General features: G+C 35.9%; 1 protein-coding gene across 4 annotated transcripts in view; it reads left to right on the top strand.

Annotated features, from left to right (window-relative positions):
* Nucleotides 1-16,000, top strand: part of MMP13 (matrix metallopeptidase 13) — a 67,698-nt gene extending 51,698 nt beyond the window's left edge. For 2 of the 4 annotated variants that reach the window (XM_021062710.1, XM_021062711.1), the window contains 9 exons: nucleotides 4,071-4,312; nucleotides 5,002-5,150; nucleotides 5,330-5,455; nucleotides 7,679-7,840; nucleotides 9,512-9,629; nucleotides 10,607-10,740; nucleotides 11,673-11,832; nucleotides 13,894-13,997; nucleotides 14,681-16,000. In XM_021062710.1, coding sequence (XP_020918369.1) covers nucleotides 4,071-4,312; nucleotides 5,002-5,150; nucleotides 5,330-5,455; nucleotides 7,679-7,840; nucleotides 9,512-9,629; nucleotides 10,607-10,740; nucleotides 11,673-11,832; nucleotides 13,894-13,997; nucleotides 14,681-14,781 — 1,296 coding nt within the window. In that variant the 3' untranslated portion in view covers nucleotides 14,782-16,000. Of the gene's footprint in view, nucleotides 1-3,266; nucleotides 3,390-3,759; nucleotides 3,987-4,070; nucleotides 4,313-5,001; nucleotides 5,151-5,329; nucleotides 5,456-7,678; nucleotides 7,841-9,511; nucleotides 9,630-10,606; nucleotides 10,741-11,672; nucleotides 11,833-13,893; nucleotides 13,998-14,680 lie in introns of those variants that run through there. The other 2 variants (XM_021062712.1, XM_003129808.5) reach the window with 2 other exon arrangements.

Raw genomic sequence — 16,347 nt, 5'->3', positions numbered from 1 at the left:
CAGCTTCCCAAGGACCCTCAGGCTGGAATTCATTGGCTAAAAGATGTGCACACATTGGGAGGGCCTGAGTCAAATCAGATGTGGACCGTGAACAAGGTGATTGGCCAAAGGAGAAAAAAGACAGAAAACTACCCCATGTAAATGATTTAAACCACATCTTTTTTTTTTTTTTTTTTTTTTTGCCATTTCTTGGGCCGCTCTCTCGGCATATGGAGGTTCCCAAGCTAGGGGTCTAATCGGCGCCATAGCTGCTGGCCTACACCAGAGCCACAGCAACTCAGGATCTGAGCCGTGTCTTCAACCTACACCACAGCTCACAGCAACGCCGGATCCTTAACCCACTAAGCAAGGCCAGGGATCGAACCCACAACCTCACGGTCCTAGTCGGATTCGTTAACCACTGCGCCATGATGGGAACTCCTAAACCACATCTTTTGAGTGCTCCTTACTGGGGGGGCACCCATCCTTTTCTCGCAATGTACAGCCTTGCTTCTGTCTTAAATAAATTGCTTCTTTGAGTACTCTCCCACGCACTGTGCCTCTAATAAACTCTATGCCTGCTTTATAATATCAATCTCTTTGTAAAATTCTTTTTTCAAAGAAGGCAAGCACTAGGGCCCGTATTCTAGCCACTAGTCTCTTGTAGTCTAGTGATTCAGCACTTTCATTGCTACAGCCCAGGTTCAATTCCTGGGCAGGGAAATAAGATCCTGCTTCAAGCCATCACACCCTGTGTTACCCCTAGAGATCAAAAGCTACCATTAGAGAGGGTTTACAAAAATCATTACTTCATGGAGTTACAGAGTCAAATCATTTTCTTTTAGAAAAATAAAGATAATAAGTGTTGTTGTCAACACTGATCATTTACAGCACTCTAAACTGAAACCACGCTTTTTATCTTAAAGTTTCTTTGATTTACAGAATTTTCATAATTTTAAGCCAACAATTTTCCTATTGCTTCTACTCTGGAACACCCCTGTGCTTTACTCAAGGATTGCTCATTGATGGTTTTTGTTCTCTTCCTGGTGATGTTTTGAAGTTAGAAACTAATGATGACATATTTTTTTTAAAAAAAGTCCCATATTGCTTATGTCTGAATCAGCAGTAGATACACATACCTAATTTCATCCACAGTTTTGTTTGCTCATTCTAGAGGTTTTCAAATTTCCCATGGGTTCATAAGCTTGTTAGAACCATTTGCAAATAACAGCTCAGCCTCATTGTGCTAAAGGTGTTGTCTGAAACCGCAAACCACTTTGCCAGTGGTTAACAGAAGGCCTGCCTTTTATTTTAACAATTAACCTGAGATAAAGGACTTGTGTTTACAAGCAGTGTGCCAACACATTTCCATGTGATGACACATCCTGATCACTGTCTAAAACCAATCCTTCATGAACAATAGCTTATAGGCAAGAAGTCTGGTTAATTTCCTAAGGAATCAATTTCTACTTTAATCTTCTGAGGATTTTTTTTATTTATCCCAAAGAAAATCACAGAACGTGTGACAGCACATTCTCATTAACTTTTCGTGTTTGTTCTTTTGCATCGTTTATATTCTTAAGTGAAATGAGAGATTAATAAAATACTTAAACTGCTTTGGTATATGCGTTATTTTTAAAATTGAAAAACAGTAACATTTATTTTCACTGTTATTAAAATGTTTCTTTATGGGGGAGATGATATGTAGTCATCCCAAGAAAAAGGCTCTCATCTTATCCTTCATCTCATCTTCATAGTGACTAGCATAGTAGCGTGCAGAGCTGATGCCCAATAAATATTCATTATTTAATAACTAAAAGGGCTTTTAAAAAATTCGAGTTTAAAGTGGTAACATTTCTATAAATATAAGAAGATCTCTAATTACAGGTAGTCTGATTCTTTTTATCCATTTCAAACATTACATAAAATGTCATTATTTTTTAAAGTACTTTAAGAACTTCTTTTTTTACAATTTTCTAATGTGGCATTAAAAGTTTATTAAAATGTATTGGTAAAAGCACATTCTTTCTAACAAATGATTTCCTATAAGCTTAATAGGTGAATCAAATTTTTGGATAATTTTGACCTTATCTTGAAATTAAATGTTGTGCATGGGAGAGGCTTAAAACAAATAATTATTTTGCATTGCTGATAAAGCCCAAATCTAGTCTTAAACTCATTGGAAATAATCAACTATAAGAATCTATTTGGCTCTATTTTGGATAAGTGAATAATAAATTTCCCTCAAGTGATTGCTTACATTTGATAGATTTTTCTGTTATCCTCTGAGGTACTGTCTAATTTAGGTTATAGCATTTACCCACGTGTTTGGATACCCCTTCCCTGCTTACCCCAATATGCATTCATGCACCTTCTGTTTGTCTTAGTATGTTTCTGGCCTAAGCTTCTCTCTAATCTTAATCACATAAATCAACTTGCAATTTTTTTTTTTCTTTTTACAAATGCACCTGAGGCGTATGGAAATTCCAGTGCTAGGCACAAATTGGAGCTGCAGCTGCAGGCCTACATCACAGCCAGGGCAACACTGGATCTGAGCCACTTCTGCAACCTATGCCATGGCAACATCAGATCCTAACCCACAGAGTGAGGCTAGGGATCAAGCCCACATTCTCATGAAGACTGTTGGATTTTTTAATTCTCTGAGCCACAATGGGAACTCCTTACTTTGCATTTTTAATCATTGAATCAGTCTGAAATCAGGGCCCATATTGCTCTCTTATTTATATCTGCAAGGGACCAAAGATGGCATTCTGATTTCATGGTATTAAATACGTGAAGTTCTAAAGGGAATAATAGACTAGAGGCCCCATTAAGACTATTTTCCTGAGTTGTTGGATCAAAGGTACTTCAATTATTCAAACAGAAAAATGAAAATCAAGAAACTTGAAAGTGGCCACAGAACCCTAGTTTTCCTGAGCACTCCCATAGGTGTGGGAACCAAGCATCTCTATTTTTGAGAAAATAGCTGAGAGTAGATGGGATAGAGGAGGTCATATTTGAGGGTGGTTAAGAACATGAAATCTTCAGTCCGCTGGCCTGGATTCAAATGCTGATAGTACCATGATTTAACTTCTCTGTATCACAGATTATTCATAAAGTTAAAAAAAAAGCCTTCCAATAGCACCTACTTCATAAAACTATTGTATGGATTGAATGAGATAATGCCTTTTAAGCCTAGCATGCAGTAATCCCTTAATATGTGGTAGCTATTGTATTCTAATACATTGTTTTCTAATCTATTCCTCTACTTCTGCCTGGACCCATAGGGAATTCATGCAGGACTCCATGTTTGTTGAGAAGTCACCCAGTGCTTTTAAATTTTGACCACAACACTCCAGTCTAGTGCTTAGAGTCCAAGTTTGGATCTGGTCCAATTCTGTGGCCCTCAGGTATACACCTTTCTCTCTTAGTTGCTCTGGAGAAAATGAAGTTTAAAATTCACCCGATTACAAACATTCTGGAAAGAGGACTAGGTTTCTCTTTATGGACATAAGGGTACCATCTTGATATTCTTATCTGAAAAAGTAAAAGTAGCTATATTCCTACAAAGGAGAAAACATTTTTGCCAAGTAAAGTGAAAAATTTACTGTTTTTTCCCACAATAGCCATAAATATGCTGAGGCTGTTATTTTGCCAGATGGTTTTCGAGACCCTGCTGAAACAAGAGAAGCCCTCATTTTATATTTCCCTCAAATTCTACCACAAACCACACTTCTTTGGAGAAAAAAAAGTCGCCATGTAAGCATGTTTACCTTTGACTGAGTAGGAAGTTGAAACTTGTCCGTAAATGATGACTCACCATTGTAGGCCTATAAAAGAAAAGGTACTTGTCTGTGAAAGGCAGCAGCCTCCAGGCACTACCATTCAAGATGCACCCAGGTGTCCTGGCTGCCTTCCTCTTCTTGAGCTGGACCCACTGTTGGTCCCTGCCCATTCCCAATGACAGTGACGGTGATTTGTCCGAGGAAGACTTCCAGTTGGCAGAGGTAGAGTATTTTGCCAATCCCAGTGGTGTGATACGTCTCATAAATGCCCTTCTTTTAAGCAGGTCATTTTGGTCTCTTTTCTAGAACTACCTGAAATCATACTACTACCCTATGAATCCTGCTGGAATCCTGAAGAAAACGGCAGCAAGCTCCGTGGTTGACAGGCTTAAAGAAATGCAGTCTTTTTTCGGCTTAGAGGTGACTGGAAAGCTTGATGATAACACCTTGGACATCATGAAAAAACCAAGATGTGGGGTCCCTGATGTGGGTGAATACAATGTTTTTCCTCGTACTCTCAAATGGTCCCAAATGAACTTAACCTACAGGTAAATCATAGACTATCTTTCTTTAATATCTGTTAGGTTTTTAAAATAGTATCCAATATCTGATTTTCAGCACAAGCTACAGATGACAGACAATGTGTGATTCCATTGTTTTAGATAGGCCTTAAAGGATAAACTAGAAATTAAGTAGGTCCTGTTATAACTTTAATACTCTTGATGAGGATATTGCATAGCATATATTATTTTTACATTAACAAAATGCATTGATTTTTATTGTAAATATCAATGCATTTCTTTTATATGTGAAATATAAATAGAAGTAAAAGTAGTTTCGAGAAAATCTGCCAATGTAGTAATCAGACATATTTACTACAACAGTGCTAAAAGTGGAGAGTTTCACTCTATGAACTTTTTCAGAGCTATTTCATTTGTTTAGGCTACAGTGATTGAAAACTTTAAGCATGCAATATATGTTTCATTAAATATCTAGTTACTTTAAATTTAAGATGCCAAATGGCCAAATATTTGCAAATACCCAAATTCTGATTGAATTCTTCATTTTTTTGGCCTTTATGGCATTGTAATGAATACATTTTTTGAAACAATGGCCCTCTAGTAGAACTTTGGGAGAAGACATTGCATTTTGAGTTAAAAAGCAGTATTCTAAGAAAATGTATTCTAAAATAACTTTCACCTTCCAAAATTTGATTGAAACTTTCTCTGTTGAATAGGATTGTGAATTACACGCCTGATTTGACTCATTCTGAAGTTGAAAAGGCATTCAAAAAAGCCTTCAAAGTTTGGTCTGATGTGACACCTCTGAATTTTACCAGAATTCACAATGGTACTGCTGACATCATGATCTCTTTTGGAACTAAAGGTAATGATGCAGAATAATTTTTGAACTTTTTTATATTCTGCTCCTTAATTGGTTTGATTCTTATATTCCTTCTTTTAGTCATGCATTACTTTTTATAGACTTCAACAAAAATTCATCAAGTACCTGCACTAGGTACCACTGGGTGTAATTAGATTCTTAACTCTTGATTTTGTGTGTAGAGCATGGAGACTTCTACCCATTTGATGGACCATCTGGTCTGTTGGCTCATGCTTTTCCTCCCGGACCAAATTATGGAGGAGATGCCCATTTTGATGATGATGAAACCTGGACAAGTAGTTCCAAAGGTAATATTTCTTATAAAGATATTATTCATGATTATGAGCTTAGATTAGACCATTAACTCATTGATAAGAAGTTAAGAAGCATACTATAAATTATATTTGGTATTTGATATTTTCCAAAAAATGTTTAATAATTTACTTAATACTCTCTATGAGTAACATTTCTAAAAACCAATATAGAATATTAAAAATGAGCAAAATCTACTTAGTCTAGTGGCTCGAGGGATACTAGCTAACCTTGTAACAAGACAAAATGCTATCTGTCAATGAAGGTGTTGTTATTGTGTATTACTTTTTGCCATGTTGAAGAAGTACAGTTTGTTATAAATATACATCTAAAAACTATCAGAGATAAATGTGTAGATTATGAATCAGTTGAATATAAATTGAAAGAGTTTTTTTCCCTTGTAGAAGTATTAATGGCACCCATCCAGTCAAATATCTGCTTTCTGTTACATGAGTTACTTGTTTTGGACTTGGCTATACCACTGATTCTACAAATACCAGTCTAACAAATCAAGATAATGTCTTACTCCAAAAGGCATGAGACAGACCAGATGAAACTGTGTTTACAAGATCAAAATGAAACTGACTGTTGAGTGAATTCAGTCAGTAGTTGAATCCTTAAGATTCAAAAGAATTAGAAGTGTTAATTTAGGCAGAAAAACCAGGTTGTCCCCACTAGGACTTAACTTTAAAACAATATGGACTCTTGGTTGTGACAAGTAGAGGTAGTTTTCATAAACAGCTGATTTTTACTATTCTTTTTAAAAAAGGATTATTTTTCAAAAAGTAAAACTGGGCCTTGAATGATCAATGTCTCAATGCCTATGCCTCCAATCTTTCTTTGAGGGAGAGGTGAGAATTTACACATATATTTTGAATATACATATATATTCTGAATATTTCTCAAGTAAGAATGATTTTAGGAAGAAAGAATAACATCTGCTATTGTTAAGACAGAGTCACAGTAAGCCTCAGTTTTTGGTTCCTGCATAAATTCTGAGTTTAAAACATTTAATTGAAATGAATGAAAACATCCATAAATCAGGATAAAATTTTCAGCTGAAAGAACTTTAATTTTAATGAAGTCATTTTAATAAAGAATTACTTATTCAGATTACTGTGAATTTTGATCATGCTTATGGTCTGTACAATTTACCCAGTTGGTTATACATTTTCTTCATGCACAGGCAATGATAGCAAAGGGTTTTTTGGTTGTTGGTTTTTTTGTTTTTGTTTTTTTAACTTTTTAGTGCCACACCTGCAGCATATGGAGGTTCCCAGGCTAGGGGTCGAATCAGAGCTGTCACTGCTGGCCTATGCCACAGCCACAGTAATACAGGATCCAAACCATGTCTGTGGGCTACACCGCAGCTCACAGCAACGCCAGATCCTTAACATATTGAGTGAGGGCAGGGATTGAACCCCCATCCTCATGGATACTAGTCAGGTTTGTAACCATTGAGCCATGACAGGAATTCCCAGGAAAAGGTTTTTAACGTCAAAGAGAAACCATTGGCTCCATGTTTCAGGTGTTCGTTTTCTTTTAAAATACTTTCCCCAATTTTAAATACCTGTATTAAGAGGCCCAACAATTGTTGGAAAGATGACTAGAGAAAATACAGTGACACTGTAGTCTTTGAGAGGAAACTCCCTTAATCATGTCCAGAATTTCTGTTTCTTTAAACTCTAGAGACTGGAGATATTCTAAGAAGGATCAATTTGATTGGGATTTTTTCTCAGGTAGATTCCCAGAGACCCAATTTAGTGCATCCGCTATGCTTGGTCATCATACCTCTGGATGCTGCCTCCTGTTTAGATGATATTCTAGGCAGTACCCTAGATATGTACCACCCTGTATGTTTTCCAGTGAGTTTTCATTTAAGGTCATCACTGTCTGCTCTCCTCACCTGACCTGAGAAAGCAAAGAGCAAATCAGGATTACCAGTGTTTTCATAGCAAATCCTTATTGATTACTAATCAATCGATTGATGGTCTAATTGTATAGGCAACTATAATCAAAGAGAGGATTGAAATTATTATAATGATTAAATCAGTGTTTTGAATCTCTCTTTAAGCTACCGAAGATTAATTTTTAAAAAATGAGTAAAATAGCCTCGAAATAGAAATGGTGACAGTACCAGATAATGAGGAAAATGACATTTATTTTGTTACTTCATCGTTGGAAGACACTATTTGCTCAGTTTCTTTGTTTTCTTACAGGCTACAACTTGTTTCTTGTTGCTGCCCATGAGTTTGGCCATTCCTTAGGTCTTGACCACTCCAAGGACCCAGGAGCCCTCATGTTTCCTATCTATACCTACACTGGCAAAAGCCACTTTATGCTTCCTGATGATGATGTACAAGGGATCCAGTCTCTCTATGGTAACTATTAATTTACCAGTTTAAAAGCAGAATAGACGATTTCCCATCGTGGCTCAGTGGCAACAAATCTAGCTAGTATCCATGACGATGCAGGTTCGATCCCTGGCCTTGCCCAGTGGGTTAAGGATCCAGCATTGCCATGAGCTGTGGTGTAGGTTGCAGAGGCAGCTCAGATCTGGCTTTGCTGTGGCTGTGGTGTAGACCAGCAGCTACAGCTCCAATTTGACCCCTGGCCTGGGAACCTCCATATGCCACAGGTGAGGCTCTTAAAAAAAAAAAAAACATACATACAAACAAAAAAATGAAAGCAGAAAGATTTATATATTTATTTTCTAAAGTATTAGTGAGTTTACCATTACCACTATTACTGTTCCGAGGTTTGTTTTCAAAACCTCGGAAAATAGGCCCATTTTCTTTCTTTCCAAATCAAACTACCTGCTCAAGCAGAAAATAGTCTATTCTCTAAAATTTTTGCAAAATGTAACTCATCATATTTGTGTTTTATACAGTGCAAGGTACACTTGATACCCTCACAATACTTCTGACATAAGAAGAAAATATTTTATTCTTCAGTTAACCAAAGCAAAAACTAAGCCTATAGAGTTTAGTGTATTGATAGTAACATAGCTAACTGAAACATATCTGGATAGTAACACAGCTTTTGCGATAACTTTCATACTGATTTCGCAGGGTGAAAGTGAGATTTTTAACCAACTTTTATAAATTCTGGGTATTCTCTCAACCACTACAGTTTGCCACAGTAAAATCATTCAAGAGACCTGTTGTAGCTTTTAATTAATGTCTATAATGACCATTTGTAAAAATCTTTTTTTCTTCCAAATTTAAAATAATGTTTACAAAATAATTAAAACTCAACCCAAATGAGCAAAATTACCTGCCATAAATAGAATTAAAGTATGGAGCCATCAGTGTAAACAACTCTGGAACATAGGGCTCGGAAAACTGGATCATGTCACCTTAACCTATTATGTTCCCTTCTGGATTTTAATCTACTATAGTAGCTAGTGTAGGCACAGGTGAGAATTTTGCAGTTTTTTATATTTCTACAATATCGGCTGAGGAAGGAACTGATGGTAGAACTAAGTACTAGGTAGATTAAAAGAAGTTTAGAATTATTTTACGCAGTGCATCCCTTTTGCATTCATGTGAACTGGTGGAAAAGTTATGAACATGTGGCACCATATATCAGAGATGCAGCTGAACTGCGGTAAACTGGTAAAGCAAAATGACCTGATATTGCCAGGGGGCAAAATAGGCAAGAGAAAGAGCCCACAGGAGATCTCCCACACAGATGATGTGCCACAAAAAATGGCTTTGAGGGGAATGGGTTTCTCAAGAGAAGGTTGTGCAAACATGGGGGAAGTTTCCTCAAAGTCCTTGCTCCCCCACCCCAGGCTTCATTTCTCTGACAAACCTCAATAAAGCTGAATTAGTGGTTGAGATGGTTCTCGAGGGTCTTGAAAGAGGAAAACAGAGGGGAAGTTCCATAGGCAAGACCTTGGTAACTCTGGAGGAAGTAAATGGATTGTGGGTGTTTGAAGAATTCTGCAGGAGTGGCAGGAGTCCCTCCCTGGAGGGAAACACTTCCTGCTCTCCATTGGTAGGTCAGGTCATCCTCAGTAACTTCTTTCACTCATTTCATAACTTCAGGTCCAGGAGATGAAGACCCCAACCCTAAACATCCCAAAACACCAGACAAATGTGATCCTTCATTATCCCTGGATGCCATTACCAGTCTCCGAGGAGAAACCCTGATCTTTAAAGACAGGTACTCTTGCTATTATTTTATAAAATCTACACATAAAACATTTGCGAAACATCTACATCCATGTATACAAACTGCCGAAACATCCAAACTTCCAAAGAAAGGTGAAATTTGTGAAAATAATAGAATTTTGAAAATAATAGAACTTATTTCAGATGAAATAAATAACTGATGGATAAACATTTTCCTTTTCAGTGGAAAAGGTTGGTGTCATATGGCTTCTTTTTACATCTTTGGTTGTAGTTTTTCTTAAAAAGATAACCAAGCAAATATAGAAATTAGATTTATTTATTTAAACAACACACAAGTATTGAAATCAATTACCATATTAGTAATCTGTTACTCATAATTCCACATGAATTCTTTTGGTATGGAGAAACTTCAGTTCTGGTAACATATTTTAAAATTTGAGAGGAACCTGAATCTATAGGTGATGAAAAATGAAATATTAATATTTAATTTTGATATTGTTTTAATACCCTTATTTGTTCATTTATTCATTAATCAATTAATTGCTTCCTCATGTGTGATCCAATAGCATTCCCACCTCCTCCATTATAGCACTAATTATATTGTTCTCCAAGTATATTCTCATGTATCAGTTTCTCCAGGCTATGAGATCTTGGAATCATAGTTTGTGTAATTCATGTTTTCCTTCCAGAGCTCAACACAGTACCTGGCACATCTGCTTGCCACTTACATGATAGGCAAAATTGAATAAAGTGTGGTCCCAGCCCACAAAGGACTTGGAGTCTTCACAAAGGCTCTGTGAGATTTTAGAAGTCCGTACTTTAGGCTGGAGTTAAGATAGCAACAGCTTGTTAACTGGCACTTAAAGGGAAGTGGCAATTTTTCTCCTTCACAAGAGACAGGGAAGGGTTGTGTCTAACTTGTATTGATGAAGAGACAGGTGGCTAGAGGAATAGAAAGATTGCACTTGAAAAAATGATGGCAAACTCTGCATTTTTACTTTGTGTTAGATTCTTCTGGCGTCTGCATCCTCAGCAGGTTGATGCTGAGCTGTTCTTGACAAAATCATTTTGGCCAGAACTTCCCAACCGTATCGATGCTGCATATGAGCACCCCACCCGTGACCTTATCTTCATCTTTAGAGGTAAGCTTTCCACCAGCAACACCTCCCACATGTCCAGAGCAAGCAGTGATGAACTTGATGCTACCAGAGGCTAAATACAATGGTCATTGTCAAAAAGATACCTAAATTAAAAGTCAAGTATAACAAAATGGAAACCAGAAAGCACCTGAGACCTTTCTACCAAGTGTTCCCAGATTTGACAAGTAAAATGTCTACATTGTTACTTATCATATCCACTCTGTTTCATAGCAATCATGTCAGTTTTTTTTCTTCTTACCTCTTAAAAATTATTTACCCAGCAAATGTTATAACGAGGTACATTTTGAAAAACTGAAAAAATATCCACAATTCTCCGTTCTGAAAAGTCCATTTATTTTCTCACTTAATTTTCTAGCCTTTCACCATGTTATACATATTTTAAATATTTATATTCATAATTTGTATATATTTTAATATTCTACTTGTTCCCTTGACATAAAATCTTTGAAAGTTGCTATTCTGGTTTCATAGTCATAATTTATAATGACTACATAGCATTCTATTAACAATGTTTCTATTTTGTGTTACAACTAATGCTATAATGAGTTACTTTTTAGAGAAGAAAATAATTTTATACCTGGTGTTCAATCAAATTTCTGGGTTTCAACTGAATTTTCTGTTCCTACTGTGCTGCTTGTTTATGTAGAAACCTTAATGCATTTTTCGCCCAGTTCCAAGATTAATATTCAGAGGTAATAAGTTGCCAAACCAATTATAATATTTGGTTGGCTACACTTACACTTAGGAAATTAGGATTTTAAATCCTATTTTTCAGTTGAATAATGTTCATTTTTTGTGTTTCATAAACTGATTGATTTATTTCTAGATGTGTAAAATGAGTCTTTTCTTGTTAAGTAAATGTTTACCTATGTGAGTTCCCTTGAATAACAAAACAATTCTTCCATTTATTCTAGGCAGAAAATTTTGGGCTCTTAATGGTTATGATATTCTGGAAGGTTATCCTAAAAAAATATCTGAACTGGGATTTTCAAAAGAGGTTAAAAGGATAAGCGCAGCCGTTCACTTTGAGGCTACAGGGAAGACTCTCTTCTTCTCAGGAAACCAGGTCTGGAGGTACGGCAGCCGTATTTACTGACCCCTCATCCTGTGTTACAGAGGCAAAGAGAGCCTGGAATGCTACTTTAAATTATCTCCTGTGTTATTTTAAATGTCAAACCCGTGGTTAATTTCTGTCCCATGTCAGCTCCTACAAGTGGCTTTTAAGACAGGTATTTAAAAGTCTCAAGCCTTCTTGAAATTACACATACAATTCATACCTCTTCTGGGCCACTCTTTTCTCTCTTAGCCATTTGTTGGCCTTCAAGCATGGCAAGACCGTCTGTCTTATTTTGACATCATTCCTTGTCACCATTCTCCTAGATTCCCTTTCTTGCCATCCTCTCTCAGTTTATGTGTAGCTCCATCTTCTGCGGCTAGAGAGGACATAAGAATAGGTACAGGAAAAGACTGAGTGAAAGAAAGCCACAATTTCCAATGTCTTTTGATCCATTGGAGAGGTCAGCCAGGAAGCTGAGAGGCTTATAGTTTGTAAAGTCACCCCCTTATAAAGAACAAGTGGAGCTGGAATGTCTAAAACATATGAAGAGCTTAAGTCAGCACTGACATTGGCAGTACTTCTACGACCAAATCCATGTCTATATGCAGGCTGATTATCTCACAGGTACCTAATACTTGAAGTTTTTAAAATGGTAGCTTTACTTCCTCTCTACACACACATGCATGTGTGTACACACACACTCCTATATAGATCAACTTTACCTTTTGACTTCTTTATTTCTGGTAATGCCATTCATGACCTCAAATATAACTTTGAGGTTCTACCTGGTACTGTGTTTCAGTCCTCTTGCCCTATATGAATGCTATGTTCAGTCAAGATGGATTGCATACCATTTCTCAAACACAATATGCTTTTTTCTCCCCATAACCTTCCCCTATACAATTTCTTTGCTAGAGGTCTTTCCCTACACCTCTCTCTCTTGAAATTCTACCCATCATTTAAAGGTAACTTGAAATACCATTTCAACTACAAAATATTTTTGGTCATGCATTCAAAGGTTCTCATGTAATTCCCATGACATCTCTCATTTACTCTCACCTGATGTGTAGCTTCTATTGCTTAGTGTTGGAGTTTTGTGTGTATATGTATTAGCTTTCTTGATAGTTCAGTAGTTCTTACCTTTTATCTACTGGAACATACCTTGAAAATAAAAAAAAAAAACTGTCACAGGTAACAGCAGGAATAGTATATCACAGGAGGCTGTGCTAGGTTAATTTCAGAATGTGTTTGGTTGGCTAGAGTTGAATATGTGCAGGGGAGGAGGAGTATAAACCATATAACTATGGGAGGGAAAGCTATGCTTCCCTTCCTAGCTTTAGTACCACCATATGCCTATATAACGTTTTCGTACAGAAATTAAACCTTAGTTTTGTATCCATTGTTGCACTTAGCAAGTTGTGGGAGATTAACAGATAATTATTCAATTGTAAACTTATGTTTATTTAACTCCAGGAACATTTTCCTAATAACATATTTTTGTAACAGTTACACAAATTTTGTGTGTATGTTTTTTTTTGTTGTTTGGTTTTTTTTTTGTTTGTTTGTTTGTTTTTTAGGACCACACCCATGGCATATGGAGTTTCCCAGGCTAGGGGCTGAATTGGAGCTGTAGCTGCCAGCCTATACCACAGCCACAACAATGCTAGATCCGACCCACATCTGTGACCTACACCACAGCTCATGGCAATGCCAGATCCTCAACCCACTGAGCGAGGCCAGAGATTGAACTCACGACCTCACGGTTCCTAGTCAGATTCATTTCCACTGAGCCACAACAGGAACTCCCAGTTACACAAATTTTGAAATGGAAATGAGCTTTTAACTGTCTTTACAAAGTTGGCCTTTAGGCAAGTCAAAATTCTCACCAGGTATCCCACTATATATTCAGTATTATAATTCTTAATTTTAAAAAGCTACCAAATGTTTTAAATTGACTTAAAATTTTGAAACTTTTGTCAATTTTGAAAGCTGCCATTATATCCATTCGAAGGTAATATTTCCTTTCTAAGATAATTCACCTACAACTTACTTAAGAATTTCTTTTTTTTATTAAATAGCTATGATGATACTAACCAGAGGATGGATAAAGACTACCCCAGACTAATAGAAGAGAACTTCCCAGGAATTGGTGATAAAGTAGATGCTGTCTACGAGAAAAATGGTAACTACTTCCATTGCACTGTCCTTAATGGAGGGTTTATGTAGCCCATCAAAAATCATTTTCTGCTAAAGGATTTTTTTATATAGAGCTTAGATGTGCTAAAAAATGTCTAGCTGTTAAGGAATTAGCCATTCCTGTGTGACTACTTACACAGACAGTAAACAAAAATTAATACTCTTAGAATAAATGAGAATTTTACTTTATAACTCCAATTCTGTGAATAAAATAGGCTAAACCTTTAAAAAATGACAAATCTTAAACACTACCTTAAATTTAAAGATAGTAAGATGCAGACTATTGCCATAATTCATATCAGGGTGGAGTGGGGATTAATTTATATATGAAGACCAATAACATCATAACTGCATAATGATTTTTTGCTTTAATTATGGAAATTATGTCTCTAACTAATGACAAATAGGAAATATCAATAATTCAAGCATCAAAACTGAAGCTCATGGCAAGAGAGCACTTAATTCTGGATGACAATTTAGAAGAACTAGAAATCTTTATTCCTTTCCCCTTCTTTAAATTATAAGCAATATATTACAGCATTAGAGGTGTTTATAAACATTGGAATGTTTTTTAAAAAGTGGATCTAACAGATTGGGCTTTTAATGTTAGCTAGAGTAGAACAATAATTTTCAAACTCTGAAATTTTCTTTTTGGTGTTTTTCTTACAGGTTATATCTATTTTTTCAACGGTCCCATACAGTTTGAATATAGCATCTGGAGTAACCGTATTGTCCGCGTCATGCCAACAAATTCCCTATTGTGGTGTTAAATGCTTTTAAAATATTATTTAAATCCTAGAGATCATTTAGGATAATACTTCCAGACATTTTTTGGGGGGTGGGGAGTTGCTAGGGAGGGAGAGAGCGATATCAGGGGAAAGCTTAGTTCTGTGAACAAGCTTCAGTAAGTTATCTTTGAATATTTAGTTTCTACAACTATGTGTGGCTGGAACCACATTGAATTTTAAAGTAATGAAATTCATTATCTCTAAGGATCACTTAATTCTTGTGTGCGATACGAAAACTGTAGTTGCAATATTCCCGGATCAAAAATGGAATATGTGCTCTGTCAAAAAAAGCTCAATATATTTATAAGGAGACTTTGTAAAGACATAAAAGTAAATCACATTTACATCATCAATCAACCATCTTTACTAGTAGTATAAAATGGTATGAAAATAGAATTCAGGGGAGCATATGACAGCCATACACAAAGGTAAACCGAAGGGAAATGTCTGTAATAGATATCTTGCAGACAGCTTTCCAGAGATAATCTGAGTTTTGTACTAAAAATATTTGGATGTACATGCCCCTCTTCATGCAGACACTAAGGAAATGTCAACACTACCAAAGACAAGAGACAAACACTAATGGTGAGGACAGTAGCTGTGAACTTTGGATTCTGTTTAATTTTCACTTTTGTTAGTGACTCAAGGACTACTCTCAAAGAAGGCAGATATTTCTTTTAACTCTTAATAAAATACTTCAAGTCTTTCAAAGATATAAAAGTAAGTTAAAATTGTTAATAAAATGATCTAAGGGCACAGCATCACTTTTTCATAAATCATTGATTATTTAAGACTAAAAGTATTAACGGTTTTATCTAGATAATTGTTTTAATTGTCCAGTTTACCTTGGATATATAAGCTATTTTTGAAAGAAACAGACTAAAACATATCTTATAAATTGTAAGTGTATATTTTAAAGCAGAGCTATCCAAAATAAAAGCAGTCTACTGGATTTTGGTCCTCTTGAAGAATGAAACCATGCCTTTTTTCTCTCCCTTTTTTTCCCCTTCAATCCCTTGGAATATTTTGCAGTGCCTGGCACTTGGTACTTAATTGAACATATGAATGACCATCAAAGGAAGAACCATTGTATTGAGAGATCATGTTCTAAAAACTCAGACAAGAAAAGAAAGTGTATTATATTTGCAAAATGTTTTAGGAAGTGTTTATATTGTTTATAATAAAAACAATATTTTCAACAGACATTGTTATATGGTATGTTTTTCTCTTTTGGCATAATTTTAAGCTTTCCTCACACAAAGAATGTCCATTTAAATTATTCCTGTTTTTTGATGAATGAATGTAGCTAGCTCATCACTGTTTTTGTTTGATTGGTTGTTTTTTTGTTTTGTTTTTTATAAGAACACTAACTTCAAATTTAACTCAAGTTCTGGCCCAGTTTAATCAGTCTGGTGTGAACGAGCCCCTTCCTTCTGGGTTATCGTCCCCAGGTGGAGCCCACAGGTCCCTCGGAATACTCTTCACTGACAGTACTACTTGGTACTAAAGTGGAAAGAACAGGAGCTCTGGAGTTAGATAGATTGAGTT

The sequence above is a fragment of the Sus scrofa genome, chromosome 9, assembly GCF_000003025.6.
Source record: "Sus scrofa isolate TJ Tabasco breed Duroc chromosome 9, Sscrofa11.1, whole genome shotgun sequence".
In the NCBI taxonomy this organism is placed as follows: domain Eukaryota; kingdom Metazoa; phylum Chordata; class Mammalia; order Artiodactyla; family Suidae; genus Sus; species Sus scrofa.
Note: the sequence above shows the minus strand (reverse complement) of the source record. Positions and strands in the feature narration are given on the sequence as shown.